This window comes from Chlamydomonas reinhardtii, chromosome 13 (genome assembly GCF_000002595.2).
Source record: "Chlamydomonas reinhardtii strain CC-503 cw92 mt+ chromosome 13, whole genome shotgun sequence".
Classification (NCBI taxonomy): Eukaryota; Viridiplantae; Chlorophyta; class Chlorophyceae; order Chlamydomonadales; family Chlamydomonadaceae; genus Chlamydomonas; species Chlamydomonas reinhardtii.
In genome coordinates this window covers 2,990,316-3,015,822 of record NC_057016.1, presented here as the reverse complement: position 1 = coordinate 3,015,822, position 25,507 = coordinate 2,990,316, and the positions used below count along the sequence as shown (strand labels likewise).

The 25,507-nt window shown below is 61.5% G+C and overlaps 3 protein-coding genes across 3 annotated transcripts; 2 read left to right on the top strand and 1 right to left on the bottom strand.

The window, feature by feature from the left end:
• The first annotated feature begins 1,697 nt into the window (after positions 1-1,697).
• On the top strand, positions 1,698-5,833 carry CHLRE_13g584350v5 (uncharacterized protein). The gene is made up of 2 exons (XM_043069632.1): positions 1,698-1,793; positions 1,993-5,833. Exons 1-2 carry the CDS (start codon positions 1,734-1,736, stop codon positions 5,734-5,736), a joined length of 3,804 nt encoding a protein of 1,267 aa, XP_042917607.1. The 5' UTR covers positions 1,698-1,733; the 3' UTR covers positions 5,737-5,833.
• Positions 5,834-11,699: 5,866 nt separating this feature from the next.
• Positions 11,700-15,935, top strand: CHLRE_13g584250v5 (uncharacterized protein). The gene is made up of 8 exons (XM_001693785.2): positions 11,700-11,843; positions 11,914-12,012; positions 12,095-12,152; positions 12,276-12,368; positions 12,641-12,757; positions 13,379-13,609; positions 14,209-14,313; positions 14,512-15,935. Exons 1-8 carry the CDS (start codon positions 11,806-11,808, stop codon positions 14,635-14,637), a joined length of 867 nt encoding a protein of 288 aa, XP_001693837.1. The 5' UTR covers positions 11,700-11,805; the 3' UTR covers positions 14,638-15,935.
• A 35-nt stretch (positions 15,936-15,970) lies between these two features.
• CHLRE_13g584200v5 (uncharacterized protein) lies at positions 15,971-24,759 on the bottom strand. The gene is made up of 22 exons (XM_001693550.2): positions 24,023-24,759; positions 23,598-23,755; positions 23,251-23,326; positions 22,976-23,053; positions 22,553-22,710; positions 22,242-22,338; positions 21,973-22,053; positions 21,622-21,748; positions 21,342-21,498; positions 21,106-21,199; positions 20,743-20,909; positions 20,283-20,466; positions 20,061-20,114; positions 19,721-19,901; positions 19,504-19,567; positions 19,147-19,368; positions 18,540-18,938; positions 18,159-18,305; positions 17,785-17,896; positions 17,526-17,579; positions 17,244-17,350; positions 15,971-17,051 (listed from the first exon to the last, which is right to left on the bottom strand). Exons 2-22 carry the CDS (start codon positions 23,720-23,722, stop codon positions 16,913-16,915), a joined length of 2,823 nt encoding a protein of 940 aa, XP_001693602.1. The 5' UTR covers positions 23,723-23,755; positions 24,023-24,759; the 3' UTR covers positions 15,971-16,912.
• Positions 24,760-25,507: the final 748 nt, after the last annotated feature.

The window sequence follows — 25,507 nt, the reverse complement described above, 5'->3', positions numbered from 1 at the left end:
GGTCCTGCCTTCTTCCACGCCTTAAGCATGCATTTGCGCAGCAGGTTTGAGAGCCGCTCAACGGCTTGCGTAGTGCTAATGTTGCTAGATTCGTCCGTCAGCTCACGCTCTAGTGCATCAAGTGCAAGCCTGGCTTGGGTTCCCTCTGCGAACATGCCTTCGTAGCAATCCACCATTTTTTTGTTGAATTCTACCTTCTCTCTCCGCGGGCGCCGATCCTGTTGGCCCCTGCTTCCCCCAAAACTACAGGGGGACAGCACCAGCGTGACGGGCTTGTGGTCTGTAATTCTCCTGCCGCGATCTGTGTACAGCGCACCCCAAACTTGCATAGAGTGGCATTTGCTTAGCAGACCCGAGGAACATACATACAAATCAATCGTGCTACCGCCACCACCTTCTAGCGGAAAGGTCAGCTGCCCTGTTGTGTCTCCGCTTACTCTGCCGTTTATTATGCCCATGCCCTCTTCGCGGCACAGGGCTGCCAAAGCTACCCCAAAATTGTTAGTACTGCTATCCTCACACTGGCGTACTTCCGGGAAGCGTGCAGCAGTCCGCACCAGCCCCGGCAATTCCAAGAAATCTAGCAGTTCATCCCCAAGATTGCATTCAGCCACATCGCTGAGTCCCTTCCAAACTTTCCTACCACGCGAATCGGTTTCCTCCCTTCTACTTGACAGGCGGGCGTTGAAGTCACCCGCTAAGAGAACCTCCTCGTCTCCAGTGCGTATCGATGCTAATTCTGCCTGAATAGCAGCAAACAGGTCGGTAGCTATTTGGCTGTGGGTGCGTCTCTCTGCACCGGCTCCCTGGTGAAATATCGAGCCCTCTGGCGCTAGGTAGAAAGCACCTAGTAGCAGGGGGGGAGTGGATGTATCTCCCGCCGTGAGGCGTAGCCATACCACCTCCCCTCCGCCCAGGTCGTGCCTTCTGATTAGCTTGCAGCCTGCACTCATACTTGACCTTACGTATACCGACACACCCCCAGCGTTATTGCAACCGTCGCGCACCATGGAATAGCGCACAAATCCCTCCAACTCGATATTGCGCCCATGCGTTTCCGTACAAATGAGGATATCGTGTGCGTCCGTTATGCGTCTACAGATCAGTTCGCTATGTAGCTTGGCAGCCCCGCCCCTCACGTTCCACAACAGGAGTCGCAGCTGCTTGTCCCTCGAGTCAGTGTTCTCCTACTGCTGAGGCTGCACCTCATTCATGGTCGTGTCCTGCTCCTGGGGTGGAGTGGTGGTGCCCGGCGTCGCGCTCAAAGGTGTCGCACCGATAGGCGTGGCGCTTGCTGCACCCTGCTGTGCGTTGGCCTGGCCCTGCCCCGCCACCCGCTGCCCTGCTCCCCACGCTGGGCCCGCCTGCTGTGGGCGCGTGGCGCATGGGTGTGCGAGTGGCGGCGGGGTTTAGGGGTAGAGTGCGCCGCGGTGCGGCCAACGGGCCAAGGTCCCAGCAAGGGATCATGAAACCTTGGTTGAATTTCACTCAACCAATCGACGTATGGCATGCCGTATGACGTATGCAATCAACGTACGCGTGCGACTGACTGGCCCTGACTGGCAGAACTGCGGAGGAACGCGAGGACGTGGAGGGGAGCCCTGGCCCTGGGCATGTGTTTGAGTGCCATCTGTAAAACGTTGTAGGGGTGCATGCTTATAGTGTAATTATGAAAGAACGTAGAATGTACCATGTTTGGTGAATACCGACAGCGGGCACGCCTTTTGTAAACCATGGACGAACATGAAGTTGCTGCCGACAGCATAGCTCGTCTCAATGATGATGTTTTACGGGTGAGATCCGTTAAAATACCTGTACAGCTCCAAAACCGCGGCGCTCGCGCGCCCAAACATGCCCATGAATGCCACGGTACAAGCAGAAGGCACATATGCTTGGTAGTGGAATCATTGTCGTGATATGGCCATAATCATGCAACTCACATCGACACAAGCAGTCTGGCCTAAGCGACACTCCACCCCTCGCACTCCACAGGCCGTAGCGTGCCACTGCCCACCGGCTTCGCTCGTGCACGCGCGCCAGGCGTGCAAGGCGTGGAGCCGCACCTTCTGCGCCAGCCACCGTACATTCGTGGTGTCTGCACGAGGCGCCCCGCAGGTCGGCGGCTCAGGGTCCCAGGGCGGCTCAGAGGAGGCGCTGGCAAAGTGCCTGGCTGTAGTGCCGCAGCTACAGCACGCCACTTTGCGCTCGCTCACGGACACGGAGGTCGTGTTTCGACCTCATCTCCAGCTGTTGGCGGACCGCAGCGTCGCACGTCTCACCCTGGAGCGCGGCAGCGCCCATGCGCCCACGCTCGCCATAGCGCCCACGGATGGAGCCGGGGCTATGCAGTGGCCTACTTGGCCCTTCACACATGGCTTCGGTGCGTTGCGATGCCTGGAGCTGTGCGGTCCCGGTGGCTCCTGTTGGAGCGACGCCCTACTTCGCGATGTGGGTCAGCTAACCAGGCTTGTGCGGCTGTCGGTGGGCCCGGTTTCAAGCAGCCAGGCGCTGCTGCTTTCGGCCCCCGGCTGTGGCCTGTCGGCGGGCCTGCGGTGCCTGGACCTACGGCTACTGCCGCCCAGCCTCTTTGGAGCGGCGGCAGCAGCAGGCAGCGCGGCAGCCGAGAAATACGGTGGTGTAGCGGGAAGTGGGCACGGGGCTGATGGGGACGAGGGCATGCAAGGGGCCGCGGGCGCCATGGCGGCGCCACTGCTTCGCAGCTTGGCCCGCCGCCTGCCGCGCCTTCGCTGCCTGCGGCTGCAGGACGCCCCCAATCCGGCGGATGACCCTGGACTGGCCGACTTCCTAGCCGCAGCCATCCATCACCAGCGCACAGACAGCGAGAGCCGCGGCCGGGGCAGCGCTGGGGTTGGGGCTGGGGCTTGCGAACTCGGCGGCTTACGGCGGCTGGAGCTGGATTTTGCGGATGCCGTCGACGAATGCGACTACCTCACGTCAGCAATTTTAAGTTGGTTAGGAGACGAAGGCGCAGCAGGTGCGGCAGGCAGCAGCAGGCTGGGCTGTTGCTGCGAGGACCATGGGGAGTGGCCCATCAGCGGCATGGCTTGCGGGCGGCGGGGCGCTGGCGGCGGCAGTGGGTTGCGGGTTGAGCTGGGCGCCCACGTCATGGCGGTGAGCAGCGTCAGCGATGGCCGCAGTAGCAGTGGCAGTAGCAGTAGCAGCAGCGCACTGAGTGCTCGCAGCGGCAGTAGCACTCGCAGCAGCAACGGCAGCAGGGGAGGTCGCGGGGCGGAAAGTGGACTCGGTGGCGAGGAGGCGCAGGAAGGCAGCGGCCAGTGCGGCGGGGGGGATGATAATAGTGAGGACGGCAGGGGCACCAGCGGTGCTGGTACGGAGTGTGCCGCGGCCACAGAGGTCACGCGCGCTCCTGGGCCGGCCCCTGGATCTGAGCCCGCCGTGCCCACCGCCGCACCGCTGATTGCCGCCCCGTGTGCTCTCACGGAGGATGTGTTGGGCGCCCTGGATGACTTGTTCACCAGCTTGGGCCTGCAGCCGCCGCAGCAGGCACGGCAGCCTGCCCACAATTGCCATCGGCCGCAGCAGCAGCAGCAGCAGCAGCAGCAGCAGCAGCAGGAACCGGGACACGGTGAGGGGCAGGGTGATGAACACTGGGCGCAGCACAGCCGTGAGCGACAGCAGAATCCGGGTGTGCAACAGGTGCGGGTCGGCCAGCTTATACAGCAAGGCGACGCACGCGTGACATGCAGGGAGTGTGTGAGCGGCGATGCGCGCAGCAGCGGCATAGGCACAGGTCTGAATGCAGGCAGAGCCGTGGCGGCAGCCTTGGCGGCCGGCCGCCGCACCCACCTGCACCAGGGCGGCGCAGGTGGCAGTGTGCACCCACACAGCGACAACAACAACAGCTTTGCTGCAGCTGGCAGCGAGGAAGCCAGCTCGAACGGCTGGCACTCGCCCTCGCAGCTCCACACTTTGCCTCCGGCCCCTGCCGCCACAGTCTCGGCCACATCGCTCGCGCTAGGCGCCAGCCCCTTGGTCCGCTGCCTCACCATGCTAGAGCTCGTGCTCTGCTGCGACGCAGATGTGGGGCGGGGTGCCGGCGGCGGCGCGGGTCAGGTGCTCGCGCTCGACCTGTCGCCGCTACCCCAGCTGCGCTCCCTCACGCTACGGCTGTTCTCCGACAGCGCCGCCACCAGCTACAGCCGTGGCTGTGAGCTACAGCTGTCGGGACTGGCGGCGCTGACGGCACTGCAGCTGCTGCGCAGCGACGGCAGTGCGCCGCCGCCAGAGCTGGCGGGCGGCCTGGCTGCGACGCTGGCGCGCGAGGCTCCGGCGCTGCGGCGGCTGGCGGTGGAGGGCGCAGTCATGACCGTCGCACGCGCGCAGTGCGGCTTGGGCGGCGTGAAGGTGGACGACAGTGCGGGAGGCGAAGGCCACCCAGTCGAGGACGGGTGCTTGACAGATGCGGTCGGGTGTTGGTGGGGTTTGGCGGCGTTGGCACGCTGCTCGCGGCTCGAGCAGCTGACGCTGCGACTGCTGCCCAACTGCCGCCCGCCGCGCTACAGCCGCCATGTGGCAGTAGCCTGGATGCCGCCCTCCCTGACACGTCTGGAGCTGTCGCACGTGAACCTCAGCGTTCTCGACCCGGGGGCTGCCGCTGCTGCAACAAGTGCTACGGCCGGAACGGAGCAAGGCCAGTCAGGGGAGATATCCGAGGCGCCAGGCGACGCGGGGCCGGCGCAGCCAACGCCGATGCAGGCGCCAGCCTTGGCCCCAGCGGTGCGTGGCGGGCGTGCGTGGGGGAAAGAGAGCGAGGAGGAGCGGGTGGATGAGCAGCAAGGAGAGGTGCAGGACGCATCAACTACCGCGCCTGGGCCTGCAACCGCAACAGACGGCTTGCGCCCTTCACTGCTCCAACAGGGCCCAGGGCCAACGCCTGCGGCACCGTCGCCGTTGCTGGTGCCGCAGGGTCACTGCTTGGCCCAGCTGTCGCACCTCGCCCTGCAGTTCTGTCGAGTCGACTGCCTGCTTGCGCCGCCGCTGGCTGCAGCCACGGACCTCGCGCACCTCAGCCTCAGCAACTGCGCCGCGCCCAGCGCCACCGGCACGGCCATCGCCGCTGCCTGGCCCTGCCTGCGCCACCTCTCGCTCAGCGCATCGCTCGCCACGCCCTCGCCACTTCTGACGCCAGCCCTCACCAGGGCTACAGCGGCTGCTACTGCCGGCCGCGCCTCCGCAGATGGCTGCTATAGCCACCAGCGCGACGCCTGCGCCCTCACGGCTGAGGACGTGACAGCCCTCGGCGCCATGACGGGTCTGAGGAGCCTGTTCTGGCACGCCCCGCACGTGCGTGGCGGACTGGAGCGCAGCGCACTGGCGGCTGCCAGCTGTTGTACAGCGCTGCAGCGGTTGAGCCTGCACTGCGGGTATGACAATGCCGTACGGCCGGAGGAGCTGGTTAGCAGCTTGGGGGGTCTGCGGGGGCTAGCGGAGCTAGACGTGGTGGTGGGGCACGGCCCCAGCCGCGCGGCTGTGGTGCTAGGCGGCGGTGGCGTGGTGGAAGGCCCGTACGGCGTTCACGGCATTCCCGCCGGTGGCGATTGTGGTGGGAACGTGGGGAGGTTTGGTGGTTCTGGAGTAGGTTCAGGTGCAGACGCGAGCACGGGCGGCGCCAGGGCGGAGCCGGCAGTGCGGGACCTGTCTAGGGCGCTGGCGGATTGCTTGCCGTTCACGTTGGTGCATGTGCGGCGTGACTAAGTTTGCTAGATGAATATAGACTCGATGACGCGTGCTTACTGCTTCGCTGCCCCTGCCTTTTGTGCTGTTGCCGCTGCCTGTTGCGAGAGAATAAGAGTGATGTGGGGCAACATGCTGACGATTAGCAACATCAACAGCGTCCATGTGTGCCCCGTGCCCTCGGCCCGGCACGTGCCCTACCAGGCTTGTCCACTCAGTCTTCCGTATACCAGCAGGGATGATTGCCAGACCGCCAATGCCACAGGCCAAATACACACTTCGCTTCCGTGTCCGCTTCCAGGTACCAGTGTCAGTCGTTTGGTCAGCCAGTGACCCGATTCAAGCATGCACGAGTCTGACACGTACCATACATAATGCAGTCAGTCGATATCAGTGTGGGGCCGGGAGCTCAAAATCAGTGCACGCTTCGGCCGTCCTGCCACCCAGATTTGCCGGCCCGGCTCCCAATGCCAATCTATGATACAGCGCGAGACACCACGCCACCGCATGACCTTGCGTATCCTACCTAATGTCCTGCGCCAACGTATGTCAGCCTAACAACGACAGTGTCGCCAGCCACAACGCCTCAAGCCCTTACCTACGCTACCCTGCTACTGCCACTGCCATGCGTGCACATCAAGAGGCTAAACCACCCTGCATCTACACTCCCTCACGTGTCAGCGCCCATGCATTCTACTACGACATGCCCACTCCCCCGCCCGTTGCCATGCCGCCACTGCCAGTCCCGCTTCCACCCGGAAGCTGGTCGAGCAGGCTGGGCCCGTACATGGATGCTTTCATCGTGCGCGCCCGGTCCGCCTGCTCCTTTTTCCGCCGGTCGAAAAACACCTGCTTCATCTCGTTGAGCTCTCGCACCAGGCGCTCGATCTCGTACTTGTACTCGTTCACCTGCGCCTGGTACATGTTGAGCTCCGAGGCCATGGCCTTCATCTGCTTCGTCTTCTCGCGAAGGTTGGCCTGCAGGGGAGGAGCGAGCAGGGGAGCGGCGGCAGGAGGGTCAGGGCGTAAAGGTAAGCTGCGGAGCGGTACTTGGGGGTCAAGTTGTTGAGCCTAACTAGCGCCGGCCTTGTTCACGTAAGCCGTACGGTACATGGTCCAGGTCTTGCGCCCGTGCGCACCTGGTAGATGCTGAGCTGCTCCGCCACCTCCGGCCCGGGTTGCCGCGCCAGGATGTTCTTCAGCTCCATGTACAGCTTCTCCTTCTCCTGCGGGAGGCAAGAGTGAGGTACGAAGAGGATTGTTAGAGGGGAGGGCAAGGCAACTTGACTAGGGAAGGCGCGCAGGCAAGCTCGCACACACACACACACACCCACACCCACACCCACACCCACACCCACACCCACACCCACACCCACACCCACACACCACACACCCACACACGCACCCACACACATACGCAGAACAACAAGTGCGCACCTGGATGAGCAGGTCCTTCTCCACCACCTCCTCGGTCTTGGAGATCAGCCGCTTCTGCAGCGTCTGAATCTTCTGGATCATTTCGTAGGTGCCCGGGTCTGAGCCCTCCAGCTTGCGCCACCGGTGCACGTTGAGCGGGTTCTCCAGCTCCTCGCTCAGCGCCTTCACCTTGGTGCGCTCCTGCACGTGCGGAAGGACAAACACAGGCGTGGTGGGCAAGGGCACAAGCACAGGACCCCATTCCACACATGCGCATGCAGCAAGCCGCCCTTTGCATCCACGCTCCCAAACTCATGCCTTGCCCATGCCCAGCGCGCACGTGCACGTGCACGTGTTCAACCCCGCGCCCTCACGTCCACACGCTCCCACCCGCAGGGCCCAACGCACCTGCAGCAGCTCGCGGCCCAGCTGGTGCACCTCCCGCTTCAGCACGTCGATGTTGGACACGCTGGACTTCAGCAGGTGCAGCTGCCGCTTGAGGTCCGCTAACCGGACCTTGAGCTGTCGGATCTCCGCCAGCCGGTCGCGGTACTGAGACTGCCCCATCTGAAGCGTCGCCTGCTGAATCTTGATTCGCTCATACAATGCCGCCAGCTCGTCGTTGCGGCGCACCAGCTGCGTCCCCAGGATGTCACGCTCGTTGACCACAATGTCGTACTCCTTCTTCTGCCGCCGCCGCTCCTGGTCGGCTTCGTTGATGATGTGGTTGAGCTTGTCGATCTCCACTTTCTGAGCGTTGATGGCGGAGTCGGCCTCTTTGATGTTGGACTTGGACCTGTCCAGCTCGTTACGCAGCTGCTCCTTCTCGTTGATCACCTGGGGGCAACAAGGGCGTAGGCAGCGGGGCGCGGTGCGGCAGCACAAGTTTGGGAGCGTTGGAGGGTGGCAAGCGGGCGCACAGTTGTGCGTGTGAACTGGATGCAAAATTGCCGTCATGGGCAGCAGGGCGTGGAAGCGTATGGTGCACTCTCGAGTACACGCACTTGACGATGAAAGCCCCAGAGCTCATGCGCATCGGATGCTTCGCCCGACACTAGCTCGTACATGCGCACATGCCTGCACCCAGCGCCCCTGTCGCCTCAGCCCTGCCCCACACTGCCCCCCGGCAAACCAAGCTCTACATACCGCACCATCCTTCCCCGCAGCGCCCCGTCTCACTCCACCCCCGCCCCGGCCCCAGCCACACACCTTCTGGTGCTCGAAGTGCTCTTTCAGCAGGTATAGGTCCTTGCCGGTGATCTCCTCCTTCAGCTGCTCGATCTGGTGCTGCATGATCTTGAACTTGCGCTTCATCTCCTGAATCTCGTCCTGCGCCTCGATCAGGTTCTTGCTGTACAGGTTGCGGTCCGCGCGCACGGCCTCATACAGGTTCTGCTGCTGCTTGAGCTTGGACTCGCCCTCGGCAATGCGCCTCTGAAGGTCCATGATGGCGTCAACTCGGAGCTTCACCTCGGATTGAGCCTGGGGGATAGGAGGGAAAGCAGAGGATATAGCATTGGGTGCGTCAGTAGCAGGATGCTGGGCTCAGCTGCGCAGCGGTACAGGTGGTGCTACAGGCGAAGGCGTAAGCACGGCGGGCGGAAGCGAAGCGGCGGCCTTGGTTGCGGGATACTGTGTCAGCGCGTTAGCGCTGTGTTCGACTATTGAACATGCTTAGGTATGTGGTTTTCTACGCCTTGACGCCGCCGCTTCTAGGTGCAAAGCCCCAACGCACTCACAACCAGCTGCATCATCGCCCCCGCCCTGCCTCCCTCGCTTCCGCCTGCCCTGCCCTGCCATCCGGCCCTTCACCTATCCACGGCCTCCCGTCCCTCCCATCCGCCAATCACCTGCTGGTACTTATTGGCCGCCTCGGCCGCCTCCAAGTCGTACTTTTCCCGCTCCTTCTCCAGTTGGTAGATGAGCTTGGACTGCTTCTGCGCTTCCATCTTGTAGCCCTGGATTTCCTGCTCCAGATTCCGCTTGGCGTTTTCATTGATCTTTACCAGATCAATCTGCTTTTGCGTCGCGTTCTCCGCCTGCGCATGCAAGAATCATACGTAAGGATGCCGTTGAGGTGGTGGAGTGCGAAACGTCATGCAAATCACAGATGAACACGGCGCTGCCGGCACAGACCTCGACCTCGGGTTCGGTTCCAACGTCGGGCCCCGTAAATCGCCCCTTTCCGCTGCCCGCTACCTGGCACCTCCGCCACCATCCAGCTCGCCGCGCAGCCTCCTGCCTGCCGGTCCCAATATGCCCAGAATTCCCGCCGCCCAGCCCCACCGCCAGCCGGTCCCGCCGCTCTTCAGTCCCGCTACCGCCCCGCCCCGCCACTGACCTGCCCTGCTGATGCCTAGCCCTGCCGCTGCCCAGCCCCAATACCGCCCTGCCCCACCGCCGCCCCGCCCCGCCGCTCCCTTGCCCTGCCGCCGCCTAGCACCGCTACCGCCCCACCCCACCACCAAGCCCCGCCGCCGCCCAGCGCCGTCGCCGCCCAGCCCCGCCACCACCAACCCCCGTCACCGCCCAGCCCCGCCGCCGCCCAGCCCCGCCGCCGCCCACCTGGGAGCGCAGCTTGGTCAGCACGTCACGCTCGCGCGTCAGCTCCTCTAGTTTCTTCTTCTCCACGTCCACCTCCTTCTGCTTAGCTTCCAATTCCCGCTCCAGCGCCGCTAGCTCCGCCCGCAGCACATCGCGCTCCTTCTCCACCTCCACCCGCTGCTCCTCCAGCTGCTTGGTCTTCTTCACCGTCTGCTCGCGCAGCTTGTTGACGCGGGAGGCCTCCTGCTTGATGCCCGAGATTTCCTCCTCCTTCACGCGCAGCTCCACCTGCTTGGCTGAGTTCTCCGTCAGCAGCTGCGTGTTGGTGTGGATCTGCTCCTCCAGGTCATGATGCAGCTTCTGCATGCGCTCGTTGAGCATGTTGTACTCCTTTTGGACCTTCTCCGTGGCGAACTTGGCGTCACGCAGCATCTGCTCCAGCCGCGCCACCTGCTCCTCCGTCGACGTCACCTGCAGCTGCTTCGACTTGATCTCGCTGCTGCGGATCTCCAGCTGCTGCCGCAGCTCCTTCATCTCCTTCTCCATGCGCTCCTTCTTGCGGATCTCGCGCTCCGCCTCCGCCTTCTTGTCGTTGATGGTGCCGCGCAGGTGTTGGATGTCCGCGTCCAGCTGAAGCTTCTCCGCATCAGCTGCGCGCAGCTTCTCCTGCGTCTCCATCAGGTCCGACCGGTACTTCATCAGCTGCTCTACCTGCGCGTCCCGCTCGCGCGCCAGCTCCTCCTTCTGCTTTAGCAGCTCGTTCAGAGCAGTCTCCTCGCCGATCGCCAGGCCCGCGCCCTCCTCCACCAGGCGGCTTAGGTTGGCAATTTCCACCTTGAGCTGCTGCGCCGTCTCCTTCGCCTTCGTCTCCTTCACCGTGCTATCGTCCACCATCTTCCAGGCCTTGTTGATCTCCCGCTTCAGCGCCACCGCCGTCTCCCGGTCCTCCTCGTTCAGCTTTAATGCGCTCTGCACCTTGCTGGCGTTCAAACTGATATCTGAGTTGAGTTCCTGGCATTTTTTTGCTAGTCGAGCCTGGCTCTCTGCGGGGGCGGGGAAGGGCCCACGGACGGGAAGGGTCGACAATCGCACAGGTCTGGCGTGTCAGGGCACACGGGTGAAACGTGGCACCGAGCCAGGGCGCGAGCAGGCCGGCCGTCAAGCGGCCACAGGCCCAACAATGCAGACGATTACCTGGCCGCACGTCAGCACCCTTGCCAAGTTCCCGTGGTGACAGACGTGCAGGGGGCACGGACCGCAACGCAAGCTGCCCAGGTGAAGTTGAACCCCCTTCTATGGCACCCACACGAAGAATGAGTCTGCCCGGCACACGCAATGCACATGCCCATGCTACGGTTGCCGCGCATAGCACGCATCGGCCACGTGATGCTTCTGAGCTGGTGTGAGAGACAGCTTCGGACTGTGGCGCCCACCACACCAGACGCCAAGCCTCCACCCCGCCAGCCTCACCGTATGTTTTCCTGAGGGCGCGATGTAGTTTCTCGTATTCCACTCTGAATGGGTCCATGACAGCGTCAGCCGCCAGCTCCTCGAGCACCTGCATTCGGCAGGCCGAAAGCCGCACAGTCAGGCGACCCGCGTGTGTGTTTCGTGGGAGGTGCACAAGCCTGCCCCGACAAGCCCCGTTGCTTTGCATCGCTCAAAGGCATTCAGACTAGGAATATAGCTTCTCCCTCCAAACGCCGTGGCGCTCGCAAATGTGACCAACTCGGTAAAACTTAGTCGACAACGCCCCGACCTTATTGTATTGCTCCAATGTTTCATGGTGCCCGCCGTGTAGTCCAGTCGAAAAGTCTGAAGCCATTCTTGACTGGTATGTAGAAGAATGGGCTACCAGCCGAAACCAGCTAAGCTCGCTAGCGTAGACACATTGTTAGGCCTGTATAGATAAAATGCTGATAGAAAATCCTCATTCTGGGCTCAGTCTCAGCAAATGTTGCATGGCCTATCATCCCGTTCTCGATTCCGTTTGAGCTAGCAAAATGCCTATGTCGCATTCAGGTCTGATTTGTAGCTATTGTAAGGACTCAAAACACATTTAGACCGCCTTGCGAGCTTGCGACGTTTGCACTTGCTTGCCTCTATTCTACAGTAGACACTCGACCCAAAATGGCCAGTGCACTGCGAGTAGCTGGCAGTCAGCACCGGTGCGTCGCAAGTATTTTCAAGCGCGCAAAATGCAGCGAGGAGACCCGCAGCTGCCTCAATCTCTCGCAGGACGGCTGCTTGCGCGCCATCCACTTCCGGGCGGCCACTATGTCCAATTACCCGCGTCACATACCGGGGAACATCATCACGTGGCTGTCGCCCGCAACGGTGAGACCCAGCGTGCGTGGATGTGCTCCGGCGGATGCATGATATCCCTTCGTGTGATATCCCCCCCTCTTTCCACGAGCAGAGCCGTTGCACAAGATGACTATCTTTCTGAGCGTCGTGCTGATGAAGAGTACATGAAGGTAAGCCAGAGAGCAGGGAGCGTCAACTCTCTGCACACCTGTTGCACAGGCGCGATTCCGCCTGCTGCCGCTTCCAGGGCACACCGAGACTAAAGCGTCCCACCTTCAACTGAGCCCACACAGGAGTACCAGGGCCTCAAAGACCAGCTTATGGACAACACGCGGAAATGCGGCGCTGTCGTGGCGGCTTACCTTCTACTGACTGCGGACGGGCAGGTGAGAACGGGGACTTGTCGTACCTCCGCACAGCTCCAGAGCGGAGTCAAAGATAAAGGGTTGGGCGGAGGCCCTGCACGTGTGTGACACCGGTATCACCATGCTGCGGAGTTTGCCAACATCCACTGTCTGCATCGCGGCCGACCTCTTCCGTACGCCCGTCAGCTGGGCCTTCCCTACGCCAATGCCCTCGGGTAGCCCTTCGCGCCGCCAACCCCCGTCATCCCCCACCCTCCTCGCTCCTGCACCCCTCCACCCCCACCCACACCCAGGCGGCTCTGTGCGCGCTGCTGGGCAGTGCTGCCGGCTACGCCTACCTGGCTCTGCTGTACCGGGACGTGGACAGCTACAAGGCGGACACGGTGGTGCCCATGGTTCTGGCGGAGGAGGTGAGAGCGAGGAGGACGAGAGGGGAGGAGGGAGGAGGAGGAGCAAGGAGGACGCGCGAAGGATGCGCAGCAGACGTCCCGTAGGATTGAGGCTGGCTGGCTAATGATCAGGGCATGGAGGGGAGGTCAGGGGCAGCAGTGGCGGAGTCAGGCATCAACGTGTCGGTGGCAGCGTCGGTGTGGGGGTATGAAGCACGCGTGCATGGTAAGCAGGACGTACGGCCTTGGAGGGGGAATGGGGGGACCAGGGACTAGTAGCCATGCTACACATGACGGTTGGGAGGCGTGAGGCGGGCAACATGGTGCCAAAGCGCAGGCACCGCGAGCCCAGGGCAGTGCTCCGGCGTAGGTCGGGGCACTGTGGGGAGGTGGAGCGGAGCGGTGGCTATCCGCTGGCCCGTGGGCAGCAGCGGGGCCATGCCCGGTATCGGGAGCACTACGGTAGTGGCCGAGTTCAGTGCTGCAAGCCAGTGAGTGCGCCAAGCGCGCGCAAGCACCCTGAGTCCCAGCGCCCGCGGAGCCAGTCGGAGGCCACACGCCACTGCCAGGACCCGCATCCCTCCTCCCCGAATCCTGCACACTCCTCACTGCCTCCTGCTCCTCCAACCCTTGCCGACCCAGATCGACAATCCGGTGATGCGGTGGACGGCCAAGCTGCTGGCCGCGTACCGGCAGGCGCTCAACGGGCGACTGCTGGTGCCGGTGGGGCTGGCGGTGCTAGGGGCCGCCTACAACCGGCTGGCGGGGCCGGAGGCGCAGTTGGACCTGCTACACCAGGGCTGCCTGCTGGGTGGCTTTTTGTCGTACAAGCTGGCGCTGCTTATCAAGCTGGTGGACGAGCTCACGCCAAAGGTGGGCTGGGCACGCAGCTGGGGTGGGGGGTGTTGAACATAGCATAAGCAGCGTGATGGAAAGCGCTGACCCGGTGGGGTTCATTACTCCCCGTCGTAGGGGTTTAGGTAGGAGTGCTGATCGCACGGAAATGCACCCGTTGACACTGAGGAGGCGGGCTGTGCAGGGAGGCTGTGTGCAGGGAGGCTGTGTGGAGGTGCTGTGCGGGCAGACTATGCGGGGAGGCTGTGCGGAGAGGTTGCGCGGGGAGGCTGTGCGGGAAGGCTGAGGGGGAAGGCTGAGAGAGGGCGAGCGCGGCGTTCGGGAGGAAAGGGATGGGAAAGGGACGACACGGGAGCTAGCGTCCTGGCCGCAGCACGTGAGCAAGGGAGGCTTCGAGCGTGGGCCGGAGAGGGGCAAAGGGCAGGAGCCCAGTGCAAACGGCTGTGTTGGGGCGCCTGGCCGGAAGGGTGATGGCTGGCCACGCGCAGGAGCGGGCTTATGTGCAGCAAAACCACCTACGGTAGCTGTTCAGGTCGGTCTTCCTGTCTCGCCAACCCCGCCACCCTTCATTCAACCCACCGAACGTGAGCCCCCCTCTCCTGGCCAACGCGACGCAGACGTACGTGGACACCACGGACACGCGGCCGCGGCTGGAGCCCGTGGAGGACGAGCTGGATATGTACGGCAGGCCCAAGCGCCGCGTCACACGGCTGCCTACCGAGGTAGGGAGGGGCTTTGGATTGTGCATGGCAGTCATGCTGCAGGGGCCTATCTTGTTCTGCCGGGCCACCAACATGTGAGAACCGGGAGAGGCTGAGTGCGCATAGCTGGCCTAACCGCTGCGGCACGGGCCACGGAAACACGCCTTGTGCTATCGCGCGTATGGTATCAAATTGACCTGTGTGTTCACGTTGTATCAGGTGCTGCCGGAAGGTGTGGAGGCGGACAAGGTGCCCCTGGCCGGGCTTATATTGGCGGCGGAGGCGGAGGCAGCAGCAGAGGCGCAGAAAGAGCAGGGGCAGCAGCCGACTGCGGGGACACGCTGAGCGGGGACGCGCGGAGCGTGTGGAGTGTGGAGTGTTGGGATTGGGGGTAGGGTCACGGGGTAAGGCTGGCATGGGCTACCCCGTTGGTGAGGGTTTGTGTGTGGTGTGCATGGGATGGTTGTGGGCTGGGCTGCCGTGGCGGTATCATACTGTTAGCCAGCACTTCCCAGCAACTGGGGAAGATGCAGGTCCATTCAGTGCATGGCAGTATGGCACAGAACAGTGAGGAAGATCAATGCCTTCAGTAGGTAACAGTTTTGACGTTTGACGATGTGAGCACCAGTATGGAAAGCTTATTGTTGGAGCGTGAAAAGCGTTGAAACCACGGCAGAGCCGGACTGTTTGCTCAGCATGCATACAAGACAAGCGACGAGGTTTTTCCTTGATGCAAACAGGGGGGGGGTAGAAAGCTCAGATTCTTACCCCATGCTCAAAATTACAGGGCTTTAGGAGAGCATTATGCACGTACTTTTAGTTTTTTAAGGGGGTGTCTGGTGAGGAAGTTCTGGGCCGCCAAAGTTGGGGGGTCGGTCCTCGTCCCTGGGGGTCCGTCGGGTTTCGGGAGCCCATCCTGGCGGATTTCGGGAAGCGCCCCACAAGCAGAACTAGAGGCCAAATGCTGCATTACGAGGCTCATATGTGCACGTTATGACGTAATAAGCACATACAAAGCGTGGGAGGGCTAAGTTGCGCGTCCGGGCGTGGACATGTCGGGACATGTCTCCACATTCAACACATGCGCACTGACACAGCTGGGCTCTGAAGCGCTGATGCGCACGAGTTCACGTCTAACAAGGCTGCCGATGCACGTTGTCCATTCGTAACGCGGCAGAGAGTTGAGCGCGGGGTGGTCTGGGTCGAGGGGATTTCCATGGATAGGATCCCGGTGACCGAAGTATCAGAACAGGACCGCTGATGACACGGAGTGATAGTGCTCGTCAAGAGGAGTCGATTGACACCACTTTGGTATTAAATGGAGGGGTTTTAACCCCTGAACAACAAGGTTTTGTCCGTCAGGGGGTCGGTCGTCCCCTCAAGGGGGGTCCCGGGGGATTTCGGGGCATGGGGTCTGGCACTTTGTTTCCTACCCCCCCCCTGATGCAAACGCAACATCGCGCCGTCTAAGAGGAAGGCTAGGGCTTGTTGGGGACCTCTGATAATCTTCCTACGCTTCGAAGATGCAGCTGATGTGAGAGATCCCGAGATCCGGTATGCAATATGTGAAGGCTAGCGGCGATGCTGGACTTTCAAGCGGCAAAGACACGCGTTCGTGAGCTACTGTATTACCGCTTTGCAGGGGCACACTGACTTGACGCTGAGAGTGATGGGAAGGCGTGTCGATAAATTACAGCGCGCACACGTACTGGACTCAACTGTACGGGTAAGCCTTATCTACATTGCGTTGGCATTATTTCACAGCTGCATGGACAACAGTACGGTAACATCCGAAGTACGGCAATAACCAAGTAATCGACGAGCACAACAAGCCCAGATTAGCTGGCGGGGCTTCAGTGGTGGCGCATCACCAGGCCTAACCGGCCTTAATACTGTCTATGTGTACTGCATACACAAACATGTGCGTCAGCAAAACATCGACACAACCTGCCAGCTACCGTCGGTACAGTAACAGCGCGCGAACGACGCACCAATGCCTTGTCCCTTCTTGCTACGCATTTATGTGGGCACGGGTGGGAGCCACACACATCGGGACTACGCTTTCCTGCCCCTTGCCATGTTCCATCACGTGCATACACAAACAAGTTCCCCTTCCTCATTGCTCACGCTGTTCAGCACCCGTCTTACTTGCCGAAAGCTCATCTCGCCGTGCGGGTCAAGCGCAGTCACCAAGCAATGCTGGCGACACCCAAACGAGTTCAGAGAACCTGAATGCTCGATACCAATCTAGCAGGAACGCCGTAAAAGGACTTTATGACGAGCTGGGGCTACCCTTAGAGTAGGGACTTACGCGCCGTCAGGCCTTCCTCCCACAGTCGCCCATTCCTTCACACCTTATTACTCGAGCATACGAACAAGGGATTGGCGTTATTGCCTTATCTGTGTAAGCGGCAGCCCTCGCCGCCACCGCTACTTTCCTTCCCGCGTCGTTGCCACCCACTCTGCGCTGCCCCGTCGCAGGCTCCGGCGCAAGGTGCACGTGCACATCAGGATGCAGGCGCATGCGCATAAACACAACAATAACCGAAGAAGAATGGCAGAAGCTGTATCGAATTGACGTATGTGTCCCTGTTCGTGACGGTGCTGCTGCTTACAGTGCTTAGTAGTAGCGCTCCCACAGGATGTTGACACCGCGCGGCACCAGCTCGGGCAGCTCGGTGCTGATGCGGCGCCACTCCACCGCATTGACGCCCTTGGACAGGATGAGGCCGAAGTGGTGGCAGCGCTCCGGCATGGCCCTGCGGTAGAGAACAGGGCACGAGGATGAACGTAAAACGATAGGGCTGCGTGTGGGCATGCCAGAGGGTACCCAAGGCCGCTGTCCCCTACGGGAGACGGATAGCGGCACCAGAGCGGGTAACACAGGCCGAAATACCGTACGCGACCCGCAAGCATGCCGCACGGCATCTAAGCTTTTGGCTCGCACTCACCACAGCAGGGTCTTGATGAAGCGCACGCGCTGGTGCAGCATGGGCATGGACTCCACCAGCAGCGGCAGCAGGATGTGCCAGGTCTCGGGGTGGGTGGCGGCCCAGCACTGTTATTTGGGACATGAGGACAATGGAGCAAAATAGTTGTAGGGAAACTGGAGAGGGTAGAATCGAATTTGGCAAAGGCGTCATGCCTCGTACACAGCCGCAGACGCGCTGCTCCCCTGCCATGCTTCCCACGAACTTTCTTCTGACCGGCCAGCCGACATCACACAGCCTTACCTTGCGCACGATCTGCTTGCTCAGCTCCAGAGGCACATACTTGCGGGGCATGGTCTGCGGGACAGAGGAAATGAGACGCCGTGCTTCAGGTACCGTACTGTCAAGCACCAGAACCGCGCAGTGGTGAAACCTAATCTCCCCATCACATGTCACCAAGGTCACTCCGTTACGCGTTGTGGCATCGACACATGGCCCCCTTCCCCCTCTCCACACATACGCCCACAACCAGGCCCCGCACCCCGCGTCCCACGCTACCCACCTGCAGGTGGTCCTCCTCCCAGCGCAGGTGCTCGTCAAGGGCCTTGCCGTACGCCTCAATGACGGGCGTGAGCTCGGAGGCGGGCGCGTTGGAGGCGATGAGGTCGGTGATCCTGGAGAGCGAGTGAAGCACACACGGCGGCTGGTCAGCAATGCTGTCGCCAGCTCACGGTTGTGACATGGCTGCGCCGGTCGTAAATCGCACTACTGGAGCACGGCTCCCAGACGCAATCCTCCTGGATAGCCCCCCCCCCCGAGCCCCCCCTCTGGCTCTGAGTTTTGGAATACGTGGGGTTGGAGTAAGCTGTATCCTCCCCCAAACACACACGCACACACACATACACACACGCACGCACACATGCGCTACACACTCACTTGGCGACAGCGGCATCCAGGTTGTGGTGCTGGTGGTCGGCCTCGGAGGTGATGTGGGGGAAGAATTCATTGTAGACGGGGAAGATGACCGTGTCCTCGTGGCGCCCGTGCTCCATGTGCGCCATCTTGACGGCCACCCACAGCGAGCTGCAGAGAGCAGGGGCCATGTAGAGCAAGCAGGGCGTAGAATGAGGGCAGCAGCTTCCGATGCGCGTAAAAGTGCGGCCATTGGCAAAGGCTCTACGAGCCCCAACTTCCACGGCTGGACTTGGACACACGCTGCTGAGTAGCAATATGCCATCCTCTCACTCCAGGCCTTTCCACTCCAGTCCCTCAACCTCATCTTCTCGACCCATGCCTCTAAACCCGAGCCTCGCGCACCGCAGCGCCTCGCGGCTGTCCGCATTGCCCGCGTCCTTGGCCAGGTCCAGCAGCTTGGGCAGCACACCGCGCAGCGCCTCGTGCGTGAGGCGCATGAAGGACATGGGGCCCCACTTGTAGTCGGGCACAAACACCTGGAGGCGCACCAGGGCGCCCAGCGTCTGCAGCGCCAGCATGGAGGTCACCCAGCTGCAGGCGAACAGGCAGGCGTAGGCGATGGCCTCGGACAGATTGCCGGGCTTGATCAGGTAGTAGACGGTGGCGCACATGCTCATGGCAGCCAGCGGGAAGGAGCAGGCCCAGTACGACATGTCGAAGCGCAGGCGGCCCAGGTAGGGGCGCATCAGGCACACGCCCAGCACCAGCGCCAGGACCACCGACATCCAGTACATGTTGATGCTGTACGGCAAGCCAGGGCGGCAGCGGCGGGGCAGGCGGCAGGTCAGCGGGGGTCACATTCATGATTAATTCAGCGGCAGGCGGGAGGTCAGCGGGGGCAGCGGCAAGGTCCGGAGGCAGGACGGTGTATGCGCGTCAAGGGCAAAGCGGGGCCAAGGCGCCAACGGGTCACCAAGACGCCCACATGCTGTACACGGGTGCGACTCACAAGATGAAGTCGTCCTTCATTCCGGGCATGTAGCTGACGGCGTGGTTGTCGATGATCCAGCTGGGGCCGTAGCAGGCCAGGTAGGCGATGGCACCGATGGCGGGTGCCGCCACCCACACCGCAATCAGCGGGCGCACGCGGTCATCGTACTCGGGCATCACGATGGTCTTGTACAGAGTGATGGTGAACAGCGCCACCCACATCAGGATGGCGAATGCGAACCTGTTACCGCGGCAGGCCGGGGCACCGTAAGAACCAATCTTTGCATCTAAGCAAGCGCCGCTGAATACGGGACAGGGAGGCCAGGAAAGGCGCGTGGGCAATCCGAAAAGCACGGGCCAGCCAGCAGGCACTCACCAGAACTGCATCGCGTCGCGGTAGTGTGTGTCCAGCATAGGGCCAACAGCGGCGGACACGAAGTCTGCAGGCAGAAGAGGCATATGGGAGCCGCGGTGAGCATGTCGCAAGGCGGACCACTTCTTTGCGCATGTACCGCGACCGTTGTTCTCCTCCCTCCCTTGCTCAGGCCTTCGGCCCCGCAAATCCCGCGACCCTTCCCCCGCCCCCAGCTCACTGGCCACGGGCATGAGCATCCACGAGGCGTTTACGTGCTCGATCTCCTTCTTCAGCGCGACCCAGCTGCCCACCCAGATGATGGACAGGAGCAGCGAGGTGGGCGCGCCGATCCAGAACAGCACCGTAGCAAAGACTGGGTCGCGGTCCTTCTCAATGAAGGCGAACAGCACCAGAATCACCTGTTTGTGGGGAGTTGAAACGAACTCAGAGGATAGTGTAGTTGGTATCACGTTTACACACGGAAACGGCAACCAGGTGGCTAGCAAACCGGAATTGCATGCTAGTTTACGGACGCCGGACTGCCGGACTTGCAATGACACGTTTACACGTTTACTTACAAACGGCAGGGACAGGCAGCTACCGTTGACGTTGTGGGCAAGCTCCTTGGCAACCTGCAGAGTCGCACAATGTAACGACATCATTGTGGCTCAATAACAGCACTCTCAACACCACGCCCTGAGCGCATGCCCAGGCGCCACCATGTCAGTACCGTGCGTTTGACTTGCCAATCTACCCCAATAATCTTCTGCCTTGTACCGTTTTTTCATGCCCCACCGCACCTTCTTGGGGTACAAGAAGATCTTGAACACATAGAGTACAACCCAAATGAAGTACCAGATGGCAGCCCACACCGAGATGGTGTAGTAGACAGCGGCGGGAGCCGAAATGCCGCCGTTGGTGGGGTCGGCCGCCTTCCAGGCACACGCCACGCCAACGATACCCAGGTGCATCACAAAGTGGGTCCTGCGAAGGTCCATAGAAGCATAACAGCAGCTGTTTCAACCCCTTTCGCTGGGCTCGGGCACACAACCCCTCTTAGTTACCCGCCGGCGCATGCCCCGCCCAGCTTTACCATGCATCACGCCCTCCTGCTGCGCACGCGCCCGCCTACCCATCCCACAGCGCAACCGAGGCCAGTCAGTCCCTTACCGAAATCCCAACTACCATATTTCCACGCGCGTGCCCTCACATCTTGTCGTTCAATCCCAGCTACCGCATCCCCTTTGCGCGCGCACTCACAGCTTGACGTGCTTGACGGGGTGGAAGTCCTCCTTGGTCATGTCATCGGTCTTAGTCTTGTACTTGTAGTCCACCACCAGCGGGTGCGCATCGCTGAACCGCTTCACCAGCAGCTTGGGGTCGCCCTCATCCAGGCGCTTGTGTGTGTCCTCCCAAGTGTACTCAATCTGTTTCATAGCGGGGTGCGCGGGCGGTGCGCGGGCGGTGCGCGGGTACTGAGCAACAGATGCGCGGCTCAAGCGCAGAGAGGAGGTGCGGCAGCACGCGTTGCGAAGGCAGAGGCAAGGCATGCGTTGGTGCGAGGCATGTGACGGCGGCAGGGCAGTGCGTCGTACTGTAAGCTGTGTTGCCTGGAGCACTCACCTCGACCTTGGAGTTGATGAAGGTCTGGTACACGGAGTCCTTGACCAGCCCGAACTTGATCATCAGGCCAAACATCCAGCAGCCCAGGCAGAAGCTGTCAGCAGCAGGCATGGCGTCGGACAGAGTGCACAGCAGCACACTCAGTTACAGAGCACCAAGAATGCATGCGGAAAGGTGGCGCGATCAGCGGCAGGCAGCCGGGTAGCGACAACAGCGCAGTGGCGCATGACACTCACTCGATGGCCGACTCCATGAGTGCGGCGGCGCCAAGGGCGCAGGTGAAGGACAGGCCCACGATGTTGAGCTTCTCCTCGTGCACGTGCATCAGGTAGAAGAAGAACGCCAGAGTGCTGAACATGACACCGCACAGCGCGGCAAACTGCTTGGGCGGGCCTGTGTGCAGGCGCAGTAGTATCAAGAGGACACACGTGTGAGGCGGGGTGCTATTACGTGGTGCGCCTGGCCAAACTGGTTGCGCCTCGAGGTACCCCCACATCCAGGAGTCCATCCACCCACCGGCCGCAAACTTGGGCTTGAAGTTGGCGACACCCAGGATGAAGAGCACATCAGCGAACGAGGTGATTAGGGCCGAGAACGCGCCCAGGGCTGAGGCGTTGCTCCCACCGATGAAGCGGGCCACATACTGGGCAGACAAGGGTCGGAAAGGGTCCCAGACACGACTAGTTAGTCTAGTTTTCGGCGTTCGCCCCATGACGTCAGTCTGCGAATACCATGCCGCAACCTACTACGCGCTCCTGCACGTCCCTCCCAGCCCCCTGGACGCTTGGAGCGAACTGTCCTAGAACCCTGCCCTGCCCTGCTCCCCCTTTCCCTATGCCATTTCCCCCGGCCCCCGCTGTCCCTCACCTCCACCATGAGGCCGCCCATGACCCAGTGCGCGCCGCGCTCCTTGTAGTAGATTGCCACCAGCAGGCAGATCACAAACGACTGCAGGGTTGGGGTGATGCAGGACGTAATGGCAGGGCCAGGTAACACGCACGGGCCGCGGGCAGGGGCGGCGTTGCGACGGGCTGCAGCTACAGCCCTACCGGCAGGACGCGTCTGGACGTTCTGCAGAGCCCGCCAAACCCCTAAGACCCCGCTCTGCTGACCTATCCGCACAGCCGTCCACTCACCCAGAAGCCGTTCAGGCGCACGACGCGGTTGTCCACGGCCTCGGGGAAGTGGAACAGCGTGCCACCAGCCGAGGAGCCAGACTCAAGCACACCCGAGCTGCACGCGCAAACACGATACAGTTAAGCCCTGCACACCCACACAAGCGGAGGGGGGCAACACCAGCAAATTCCGCTAAGGCAGCACCCCTGCCGCACCCAGGCGCCGAGGCGGCTATCAGGCGTGCCCTCTCCAGCGTGCCAACCCCGTCCGCCGTCCCCAAACCCCTCGCCCCAGCCTACCCAACCCCCGCCCCACCCTCGCCCAGACCTACCGGCCCAGGCGGGCGTCCATGTCAGTGGCCGCGGCGACCGCCACCTTGACGCCCGCGGCGTGCAGAATCTTGACCAGCTCGCCGTCCGAGTGCAGGCGCTTGGTCGCGTCACAGCCGCCCACCATCACCTTGTTGACGTACACGTACGGGACGGTTTTCTGCGCGGAGCGCGGCGTGTTGAGTGGAGTCAGCTGGATACTCGATGTCGTGGTGGCAAGCGGGTCAGCGGTCAGCGGGTGGGATACGCATAAGAGGATCCTGCGACGGCAAGCTCCTTAGCGCTCCTCACTGCAATCCCACTGCTTGGAGCCTCTTGGAGCGGTGGCACCGTTTGCACGTATCACGTCACGCTTCACATTCTAGATACCTTCCTAGGAATGCTAGCAGTAACCCCTCGAGTGCAGTCGCTTCAATGCTGCTCACCTGTGGTGCGTGCATCTTCTTCAGGGCGTCCCACACGTCGCCGCCATGGGGCATGGCGTCAACATCGTAGTCCAGCGTCTGTTTGGCCGACGGGTCCATTTGTGGGACTTTGTAAGGATAGGTGCGTAACTGGAGGCTCCGCATGAAACGCCATTCAAAAGCTGGCTTATGCGGAGCCGTTGCGCCGTAACCAGGGAGTGCAGTCCCCTGGTGATGCCCGCCCACCGCCTGGGTGTGAATAAGCTTGCAGTACAATCACGTGCGTGTACACCTACCGGCACACCTAGCTGGGCAAACAGGCGGCGCGCCTCAATGCTGAAGGGGCAGTGCACCTTGCCAAAGATGACGACCCTTTGTTAGGGGAGGGGGGGCGCGGGCGAGGGGCCAGCGAATGGGTGACGCAGGCGGAACCGCGCGGGTACCGTAGGTCAAAGTCAGGCTGAAGTGGAGCATGTGAGGGGGCCGGCGCCGCTCGTGGCATGTTCGATTGGCACAAGATCAAGAATCTGCATCATGCCCAGAATGCTACTTGCAGTGCAGGACACACTTTGAAATGCTGACTCTCAGGCAGCCACGTCGGACACATGGCCGAGCGCGCCGCGCCAAAACGCTGCACACTTACGGGGCACTGTCGGCAGCGGCAGCAATCTTCGCCGCAAGGTCATCGCCTGGGAAGGAATTGATGTCGGGCACGTCGGCCTTGGGTGCCGCGCCACTCTCAATATCTTTCGGCGCTTCCTCCGCCATTGTGCAGGGCACTATGCGATTCGATTTCAGCTCCTGCAATCCAGTATATGCAGCGGGCAAGTTGCGCGCTAACGTGGCATGAAGATGTTCGCAGGAAGGCGCACACAGTACCCCACCTCTGGCAAACTTAACAAATAGAATCTACACCTAGGAGATGACTGAGTTGATAGGTGGGCAGCGTTTAGGTGAGGTTGACGAACAGAACACAACTTGACAGCGAAGCAGTGGTCAAACTTGCGCAACCGTGCTGCGACTGTGTAATCAAGCCTATCTGAACAAAAACAATACCCAGATGCGCACCTGTTTCAGCGGCGCGTTGCTCAGCGGAGCGCTGGGACTCTCGGTTGCGGCGATGCTAGCGCGCTACGCCAGAATGCGCGGCGGCAGTAGGAAACTGCACTATAATAATCACAGCACGCACCGCCATTTTATAGGCAGCTAGGCAGAATCGAAATCAACCCCGATCGCGACGGTTGAATTTCAGAATTTAACATGCGCCTCGGGCTCTCGAATGCAGGCTAAGCGTATAAAATTTGATGTTGTCTACATTGCCATTTCACGCCAGCTCCGAACTTATAAGAAAAGAGGGGGCAGCCGGGGGCGGCTCACACACCCTCATTCCCTGGATTTCTTGCAATCCTTTCACTTAGTTATTGTAATTTGATACATTTTATTGCCTCGTGGCCAGCGACAACATTGCGGGGGGTGTGTGTGACCCAGGACCCCGCGCAGTGATGGGCTGCGTCAAGGCTGACCGGGAACTGGACGATCGGGTTGCGGGCGTCTACGAGTTCCATTGCCAGCATGGTGGACGTACTTTAGGTATTGAGCGTCACAGCTGGGAGCGGGGCGGGCCACCTCATGCCGAACGCGGCGTCCACGATTTTCAGGTTCTGGCCAGTAAAATCCTAGTATAATTAAGAGCAGAGCGTAGTCCCTGAGTGTGATGGCTAGAATCCCGGTTCACAACTCCCACAAGGTGTGTCATGGCTGGCAAGAGTTGCAGGGTGAGTTCACGGCTACTACACTGATGATCGAGCTGGCTGGCTCAGGCTGGCTCATGTATGGAGTTCCGGTTCTGACCATCATAGGAGGAGCCCAGCACATACAGATCACGCGGGGCGGCCCGCACATCAACTCTGGTGCTGTCAGGGTGGGTGCGCATGACGTAGCTGAGTGGTCATCAGGCCACGCTGCAGAACGGGTCTCGGGCCCCACTCACCTGAATCCAGGCGCCGCGGAAGGCAGGCATTCAAGTGCACACCCACAACCCCGACAACGCCGCGGCGGTGACCTCTGGCAAAGGCAAGGGCGGAAGTAACAGCGGCGTGACGAAGAGGCTGGCGGTCGTGGCGAGGGGGGTGCGTGTGTGCGTGCCTGGCAGGCCCGTTCTGGGTGGAGTTCGGATGCCCGTGCATGAAGTCTTGCATTTGCATTCACACTAGCTTACATTTCTGTGAAGGTGCGGGAGGTGCGAGATAGAGGTGTCATTCGATAAGCAGGGGCGGATATATACATTCAACACTGTCATGCATCTCTCCCCTGCTGCCATGGCTTCATGTATCAGCGCTTGGTTCGTCGTCTCGGTACGGCGCAGGCGGAGATGAAAGAGTCTGGACACGTCCGTGTGGTAATGAAGGGCTGTGCGTGGCGCGGTGCCACGTCAGCCACGTGCAAGTGCATAGCAGCGCTGTGTTACTTAATCTATAGCACACCAGGTTCTTCTAGTTCTTCAACGTTGCAGCAATGGGCGCCGGCCATCCAGATCGCTCGCGTCATGTGGAC